Source organism: Hipposideros armiger, unplaced genomic scaffold, assembly GCF_001890085.2.
Source record: "Hipposideros armiger isolate ML-2016 unplaced genomic scaffold, ASM189008v1 scaffold_366, whole genome shotgun sequence".
In the NCBI taxonomy this organism is placed as follows: Eukaryota; Metazoa; Chordata; class Mammalia; order Chiroptera; family Hipposideridae; genus Hipposideros; species Hipposideros armiger.
The window spans coordinates 392,779-402,241 of NW_017731716.1; the positions used below are offsets into that span (position 1 = coordinate 392,779).

The window sequence follows — 9,463 nt, forward strand, 5'->3', positions numbered from 1 at the left end:
GGGGCATCGTTGACCTTTTTTTAAAGCCCAATAATATAAATGTACATACAACCTATCTCAGTAATTCAGAATGTTATGCTTTTTACTTATTATAGTATTCTTGATTATAGAATAGTTTATTCACCTGTGAAAGTCAGGATCTTTTACAGGAAAGGGAAGACTAATCTAACTAAACTCTAATTTTTTTCAAAACAATAAATAAATTTTAGATGTTCTTGCCTTAGAATTTGATAGCTTATGATAATAACTTGATCAAAATTTTTTGTGAACATTCTTAATTTTATTAGTCATTTTTAAATTCTAGATTTATATAGTAAAGTCAGGAAAAGAAGTACCACAGTGGTTAAAGGAAAGAGTATGGACTTGTAAACTCACTGGATTGACATCTCAGATCCATCCCTTTCAGTTTTGTGACTCTGGGCAAGTAAGTTACTTAGCCTTTTTATGCCTCTTGTTTACTCATCTGTGGTGTGAGAATAATGGTAGTACCTGTTGATAGGATGGTTTTGAGTATCAAGAGATCTGAATTAAATGTGCCTGGCCAGCATTAAAGTTTCTATTATAAAAGTTATTATATTGTGAAGAAGAAGCAATTGGTCAGTCAGATATTTCAGATAAGTACAAGGGTATTTGGTGGGTAACACTTTATGTTGTTTCAGGGGTTCAAACTTGAGCTGATAAAGTAGAATTTACACCTATCACACTTATGCATAAACACATTCTTTGGAAGATAAAGCACATGAACTTGAGAGTTAGACCTGTTTAAATCCTGGCCCTGGCCCCCTAGCTCTGTGACTTAGGGCAAGTTATTGTTTCTTTTTCTTATGCCCCTCCCTTACATTTTGAGGTAGATACTATTATTTTGTTTATTTTACAAATGAGGAAATAAGGCATAGAAATGCTAAGTAATAGCTTTCTCTGGGTTGCACAGTCTTAAGTGATGAATCTGGGACTTGAAACCAAGAAATTTAATCTAATGATCCATGATCGCTTTAGTAGGAATGAGCAACTCTTTTTCTTGAAGGCCAAATGATAGGGACCTCTTCTGAATCTTTTTTCTAAGTACTTTTAGGAATGCATTACTTGTTTTGTGGCTAATTTTGGATTGAATCTCATTTTTCTAAATGTGAAGATTTTTTTTTCTTTTTTGAAATTTTGTGAATACTATTTGAAATACCAATTTATAAACTTTCTCATTTGACTAGGTGCCAGGAATACAGTTTTTACTATAAGAGAGATTTTGTATTACATGTGAAGAAAGATACATTTAAAAAATAATTTAAATTTATTGGCACATTTTTAGATGTAGTTTGTTTTTCATTTAATTTTAACAGGAACATATGTTCCTAGTTCACTTTCCAAGTAGACCGGCCTCTAAATTAATGGTTTTTAACTAATATAATCTAAATGAAAGGCTTTTTTTTAACTATGTAGTCTAGATAAAAAAGACATCTATTTTAAGAATTTTGCTACCTTTTATTTAGATGTAGCAGCTGTGGAATTATTTGGTTCTGCATTTTGACCGCCAAATCTCAGTTTTATACAGGCTTATCATTCATTATTTTAGCTGAAAGGAATTTTCAAATTCCCTAATTTTACAAATGAGAAACTATGTAAACTAAGATCACAAAGCAAAAGCAAGTCATCTTTAGAAAGTGTACACATATGTGTATGTTTTATGAAATCTCATAAGACATTATGTCTTACTGGTTTGGATGAATGTCCTGTCCAACCTGTTGTTCTAGGTTATTGGATACTCTTGATATCATGGATTTACCTCACCATCTCACCTAAGAGTCCTTTAAGTATGACATTATACCAAGTATGGACTTACCTAAAATATATGACATTGTGAATTTAACTCTCTTATTTATCAACAGGAATACCCTTGGAAGACAAGCCCATGTTCATGATAGCCACATCTCTTTGATTTTTTCTATTGATCAGCTTTGTCTAGCTTGTCCTTCCAGATTAAAGTGTCCAAATTTGTTAGGTTCTGTCCATTAAAGGAATACCTTCCTGTCATCCCTCAGGCTATGTATTTCAAATTGTGTTTTGCTAGAGGCTTTTCTCTAGTGTAAACCACAGAAGATCTTTAGCTCAGGATCTCCTAACTGTAGGTATAAAATGACATTGTGCAAGATTATTGGAGAACAATATATTGTGTATTAGTTGGCTCAGGCTGCCATCCCAAAATATCAAGGATTGGGTGGCTTAAACAACAGAAAATTATTTTTCACAGTTCTGGATGCTGGGAAGTCTAAGATCAACGTGCCAGCTAGGTAGGGTGGCTGCCATCTCACTGTGTGTTCACATGACGTGTGTGCACACGCGCTCGCACGCACTGGCATACAGAAGAATGGGGAGAGACAGGGAGAGTGAGAAGGGTGTTGTCACACAGGCACGAGCAAAGCTCTCTGGTGTCTATTCTCATAGGGCACTGATCCTATCCTACTATGGCCCTACCCTCATGACCTCCCAAAGGCCCTGTTTCCAGATACTATCACTTTGGAGGTTAGGGCTTCAATATACGTATCTAGGGGACACAAACATTCAGTCCATAATGTATTGCACATAGTGGTTAAGAAAATGGGTTCTGGAGTTGAATTGCCTGAGTCTCACTAGTTGTGTATTGAGTTGCTTAACTTCTGTCACTTGTTTGGGTTTTTTTTAATCTGTTAAATGGGGGAATATTAACACTTGTAGTAGTAGGGATCTAAGGAGTAAAATGAGTTCTTGCATGTAAAGTACTTAGGATAACAAGTAGACCACAATGTTACTTTGAAACAAAACAAGACTTATGATAATAATAATCTACCTAATGATAATTAGTATTTTATTTGTAATTCGGACAATGCTATGTAGGAGTAATGTCTTCAAATAATAGTGTACAAGACTGTTAGAATCTTTTTCTTTAAAGATAGGCAACCTGGAATAAGAAAATGCATAATTGTCTGAAAGTACTCTTCTGAATTGAGCATATGCCATTAAAAAAAAAGATTAAGCCAGTATAGTTATTAATTTTATTCAAATGCATCTTTAAAATTTTTGGCTTAATTAGGATGAGATAATTTAACTGAAAACGTGAGTAAAAAGTGGAAGAGGTATGTTAAAAGACAAGAATAGTATCTTAAAGCCATTTTGGTTCATGATGTAAAAGATAAACATGTTATTGCCTCTTGAAAAATAGACTCTCTGGATATCATTTAATCAACTTTATAATATGTATGATAATTTAATGTGAATTAACAGTATTACTAATGGCACTACTTTTTCCTTTCCACCTTGACCTTTTCTCTGTAGTGAAGTTTTGTGTTAACTCATTACAAACCAAACTCTTGCTGCTCCTCTTACTTTCGTCTCCTTCCAACTCTTTATTTCTGCTGAGGTTATATTCTATTTGTTTTTCAGATGAGACACTTTTTGCTCTTCCTGCTGCATCTGAGCCTGTGATACACTCCTCTGCAGGCAAGTTCTTTCTGCTAGCCTTTTATCTTCTGTGTTCTCTAACTTTAACTCTTTATTATTGTTAATTCTGTATAGAGTAGTTAGAATTTACTGAAAATGAGCATGGTTCCAAGAATGTCTACTGGAAAAGTTGAAATTGCATTATATATGCTATGTCCAAGGGAGAAATGGGCAGACTTGATTAATAATTGAAAATATGTAAGGAATTCTTGGACCCTGAGTTTACATTTACATATTGACTATTTGATTTCTCCAAATAAAATGGACTTGTTTATAGCTGAAAGGCCTTCATGCCAATGAATGTCACTCTGTGGCACTTAATTTATCCAGTGCCCTTTCTTTTCTATACTGTCAAAACTCATTTCAAGTTCTCTGCCTCTAAAACTAGTTTTAAAAGTAGCTTTTTCAGTGATTATACTTAAGGTTTTTCTCAAAGACTTGATTTATGTCCTTGCATAGCATATAATTGCCTCTGTAGTCATACACAGATTTTATTGAAAATATCTTTAATTTTTTAATAATGATTCAAGTCTATTTTATTTATTAAATGTTATTAACATTTAGTTTTAGTTAACAGTAAGTCTTTACTAAAACTATTTTGAATCTGTCATAAAACTTGCATTAACTCTGAGAACACTGGCATTCTCTAACTTTCCTTTCTGTCCATGGTCACAGAAAAAATTATGGACTTGAAGGAGCAGCCAGGTAACACTGTTTCCGCTGGTCAAGAGGATTTCCCATCTGTCCTGCTTGAAACTGCTGCTTCTCTTCCTTCTCTATCTCCCCTCTCAGTTACTTCTTTTAAAGAACATGAATACCTTGGTAATTTACCAGCAGTATTACCCACCAAAGGAACACTTCAAGAAACTTCAAATGAAGCTTCTAAAGGGTTTTCAGAGAAGGCAAAAAATCCATTTGTAGACAGAGATTTAACAGCGTTTTCAGAACCGGAATACTCAGAAATGGGATCCTCATCGTTCACTGGCTCTCCACAAGCAGAATCTGCCCTAACAGTGGCAAGCCCTAGAGAAGAAATAATTGCGAAGAAAAAAGGTGAAGAGGAGGATTTAGTTAGTGGTAACATCCTTCTAAATCAGCAAGAGTCACCAGTAGCCGTTACTAAATTGATTAAAGAAGAGAACAAAGTTATGTCTCCTGAAAAATCAAAGGATAGTTTTAATGAAATGGGAGTTACAGCAGGAGCTCCTATGAGGGAAGAATATGCAGACTTCAAACCATTTGAGAGAGTGTGGGAAGTAAGAGAGATTTATAAGCCAGATAGTGATGTGTTGGCTACTGCAGGTAGTATAGAGAGCAAGTTGGAAAGTAAAGTGGATAAGAAGTGTTTTGCAGGTAGCATTGAGCAAACAAATCATGAAAGAGATAGTGACAGCAGTAATGATGATACCTCCTTTCCCAGTACACCAGAAGCTGTTAAAGATGGTTTGGGAGCATACATCTCACGTACGCCCTTTAACCCAACAGCACCTGAAAGCATTTCAACACACATTTTCCCTTTGATGGGAGATCATACTTCAGAAAATAAGACGGATGAGAAAAAAATAGAAGAAAAAAAGGCCCAAATTGTAACAGAGAAAAGTGCTAGCACCAAATCATCAAACCCTTTTCTTGTAGCAACACCAGATTCTGAGACAGATTATGTCTCAACTAATAATTTATCAAAGGTGCCTGAGGAAGTAGTGGCAAACATGCCTGAAGGCCTAACCCCAGACTTAGTACAGGAAGCCTGTGAAAGTGAACTGAATGAAGCTACAGGTACGAAGATGGCTTTTGAAACAAAAATGGACTTGGTTCAGACCTCAGAAGCTATGCAAGAGTCACTGCACCCCGTAGCACAGCTTTGCCCATCGTTTGAAGAGTCCGAGGCGACTCCTTCACCAGTTTTGCCTGACATTGTTATGGAAGCACCGTTAAATTCCGTCGTTCCTGGTGCTGGTGCCTCCGCCGTGCAGCCCAGCTCAGTGCCATCAGAAGCTCCTCTTGCCGTTAGTTACGAAAGCATGAAACTTGAGCCTGAAAATCCACCACCATATGAAGAGGCCGTGAACGTATCACTAAAAAAAGCATCGGGAACAAAGGAAGAAATTCTAGAGCCTGAAAGTATTATTGTAGCTGTTCAGGAAACAGAAGCTCCCTATATATCTATTGCATGTGACTTAATTAAAGGAACAAAGCTCTCTACCGAACCAACTCCTGATTTCTCTAATTATTCAGAAATAGCAAAAGTTGCACAGCCAGTGCCTGCTCATTCTGAGCTAGGCGAGGACTCCTCACCCTCACCTGATTCTGAACCTGTTGACTTATTTAGTGATGATTCAATACCTGAAGTTCCACAAAAACAAGATGAAGCTGTGATACTTATGAAAGAAAATCTCATTGAAACTTCATCTGAATTAATGGTAGAACATGAAAATAAGGGAAAAATCAGTGCTGCACCACCATCTAAGGGGGGGAAGCCATATTTGGAATCTTTTCAGCCCAATTTAAACATCACAAAAGAGAACTTATCCCCTGCTGAAGTTTCAGCATTGACCCAAAAGGAGAAAATTCCTTTGCAGATGGAGGAGCTCAGTTCTGCAGCTTATTCAAATGAGAGCTTATTTACTGCCAAGGAAGCAAAAATAAGAGAGAGTGAAACATTTTCAGATTCCTCTCCAATTGAGATTATAGATGAGTTCCCTACATTTGTCAGTTCTAAAACGGATTCGTCTAAATTAGCTAGGGAATACACTGACCTAGACGTAGCCCTCAAAAGTGAAATTGGTAGTGTCCAGGATAGAGCTGGGTCACTGCCTTGTTCTGAATTACCCCAAGACCTTTTCTTCAAGAACATACAACGTAAAGGTGAAGATAAAGTCCATGTCCCAGATGAAGTCTCCAAAGATAGGCCTGATATTTCAAAGGTGCCCTCACTGCCTCCAGATGTTTCTGCTTTGGCCTCTGAACCAGAGATAGGCAGTATAGTTAAACCCAAAGTTCCTGTGAAAGAAGCTGAGAAAAAACTTCCTTCTGGTACAGAAAAAGAGACCAGATCGCCATCTGCTATGTTTTCAGCAGGGCTGAGTAAAACTTCAGGTAATCAGTCCATACATCGTTTTGTGCTTTCTTGTTTCCTTTTGACTCACCATGGAACATTCCACTACATTTTATGTGATATGTTACATTCATAGCATCTAATATATCTCATTGATAAGAATTCTTTTCTACTGTCTCAGGTAAAGGTTTTAGTGCTTTTCCTGTCCCTCTTGCACTCATCACTCACCCTCGCTCTTAACTTTTCTACACATTTATTCATGGGTCATTTTTATATTGCACCTGGGAACTAGAATTTTTTTGTTGTTGGAATTAGCTTCAATGTCTACTTTTTTTCTTTGGCTTCAGTGTTTCCTAACTGTAAGAAGAGCAAGAGGTATTAAAACAAAACACACAAAAAAACATTTTCAGATGCATTTACTTTTATTTTCCCAGAAAATAATTCATTGTAAAATTTTAATGAAAGAACATTTCTGTAATGTTTCTAATATTTCAATATAATGCAGTATTTTTCAGTAATAGGTATAAAGTTATAAATATACTGAGTAGTAGACATTTTGTTGAAAGTGTAACTTAAGGTTTGCTATTAGGGATTCTTATGAAAATACTTATTCTCATTTTTTTCCTTTTGACTACATTTTCCGTTATCTGATTTGTGTAAAGTGATTTGCACATGTGGTTTTTATTTAGCATTCTAATTTAGCTGTGTTTTCTATAAAAATATGTAGTGTTTATGTGTATTTTGCTGAATATACTTACATATTGAAGATGGGTAGGCACTAGCGGTAGAGACCAATGTAGAGATTGTTGCTATAAGCTAGAGGAGATTGTGAACTTTAAGGCAGTGGGGTGAGCATGGAGACATAGGACTTGGTGTTTGATTAGATGGGCACGTGAAGGATAAGGGGGGGAGTTGAAGCTGTCTTGTGTGCAAATACATCGATGGCAGTGTGAGAAACTGCATTAGGGAACGTGAGAGAGTAAAGTGGGTTTTAAGGAGAGCAGATAAAAAAATAAGTTTTGAATGTGTTGGCATTAAGGTATCTAGGGGACATCCAAGAAGTGAGGGACATTATACACAGGAAGCTTTTGAGAGAGACCTTGGCTGTGTGTATATTTCCCGTGGGCTCAGGGATAATTAAATAATTAAATAATTATTTAAATAAATAAATAAATAATTAAAGCCACAGATAACAACTAGGGAGAGAACCAAGAGAAGAGAAAGATTTAAAGGTGGAAGGATTGGTCAACATTATCAAATACTAGCTCAGTTAAGAAAAGGATTGTCAGGGCCAGCTGAGTGGCACATTGGTTAGGAGTTGGCTTGGGACGCCAGCTCTGAGCAGCAGGGCCCCGGTTCGGATCCCACATGTGGGCCAGTGATGCTGCGCCCTCTACAGCTAAGATGGTGAACAACAGCTCCACCTGGAGCTGGGCTGCTGTGAGTCGCCAGCAATGGTGTAGGCTGCAGTGGGGTTGGCCAGCAGCAGGCGTGAGCTTTCGTGAGCTGCTGTGAGTCGCCATGAGCAGCTGTCCAGTGGCCAGCGAGCAACTGCCTCACCCAGGAAGAGCGCAATGATAATACCAACATGGGCCAGTGAAGCAGCGTCCTCCACAGCTAGACTGAAGAACAAAAGGACAGCAACTTGTCTGTTCCCCTTCTCCGATTTCCCAATGCTGTTCCCTTCCACCAATTTCCCAATAAAAAAAGATACGGATTGTCAGAAAGGAGGGGAGGTGTTGGTCTGATAGTGGCAGGTGGTTTGAGTGGACAGGGCTAGGGTTGAGGAGTGAATGGGATTTGAGCAAATAGATACTAAATGTTGACAATTTTTTAGAAGTTTGAGAACGTGGAGAAAAGAGTGTTAGCAAGTGTGAGGGAGAGTATGAGGTTGAGGAAAGGCCTTTAAGAAAAATTATCGGCGTGAATGTCTAAAGGTGCTTATAGAGAGTCAGGAGGGGGATGGGATGAGACCCAGAAGTCAGGTGGAGAAATTAGTTTATAGAGGAGGAAGGATTTTGAAGGACTTTGACAGTTGTGAACAAAAAGGTAAATATGGGCGTTGATACTGCTAGGGTTTTGTAACTGGAAGTTAAGGGATTGTTTGATGATTTATGTTTATTCTTTAAAGCAGTATGTTAGGTCATTTGCTGAGAATAAGCTGGAACATGCTTGAGCAGAAGCGGTCTGAAATATCTTCTGAGTAGGGAAACAAAGGTATTGCATTAAGAGCCCAGTCAAGATTGAAGGGTGGTCTGAGTGGAAAGGTGACTTTTCTTTAACTGTGCCCAATAGCGTGGGGATGGGCTCAGAGAAGGGAAATGCTTGTATTGATTCAAGGTTGTATTTTGCTAAATGGACCCAATGCAAAGATAGTGAGTGAAAGGAGTTGAGAATAATAGCAAGAGAATAATTAGAAGTGATGGACTTCAAGTTGAAGAATGTAAACAGGGGAGGAGAGGGAGTTGATAAGAGTATTGGGTTGTTGGAAAAGTCATGATACATTTTTGCAACGAAAAGCATAAAAAAAAATACGTCATGACCTTCCTGGCAACCCAACAGATCAAAGAACTTGACGTCCAAATTAGATCTAAGAATCAAGAGTAGTAGGAACAAATATGAACACGAGAATGATAGGAAGCTGTAGTCAAAGTAGGATTGTGTGTGTGTTTGTGTGTTAGATGTTGAATTTAGACTTCCAGGTTGATTATAATGGCCAGGATTTGGCCATGAGGCAAGGGGAGAAGCTGAGTGGGGTGAAGATGGGGAGATGGTTCACAGTGCAGTGAGGATTTCAACAGCACATTAAAATCGTTGAGGAGAGAACAGTAAAAAGAGTCTGAGAAGCCCAGAGCAGCATGGGGATGATAGTGTGGATGATGACAAAGGATAAAGAAAAGATGAAGGCTAAGACAAAGTCTTGCCCTCATGCAACTTTCA

At 37.6% G+C, this 9,463-nt stretch overlaps 1 protein-coding gene across 2 annotated transcripts in view; it reads left to right on the forward strand.

Moving 5' to 3' along the window:
• Window positions 1-9,463, forward strand: part of RTN4 (reticulon 4) — a 73,533-nt gene that overhangs the window by 20,705 nt on the left and 43,365 nt on the right. Inside the window, exons 2-3 of one of the 2 annotated variants that reach the window (XM_019662105.1) lie at window positions 3,412-3,468; window positions 4,144-6,564. The exons of the other annotated variant lie outside the window; for it this stretch is intronic. Coding sequence (XP_019517650.1) covers window positions 3,412-3,468; window positions 4,144-6,564 — 2,478 coding nt within the window. The remainder of the gene's footprint in view (window positions 1-3,411; window positions 3,469-4,143; window positions 6,565-9,463) is intronic. 2 annotated transcript variants of the gene reach the window in all.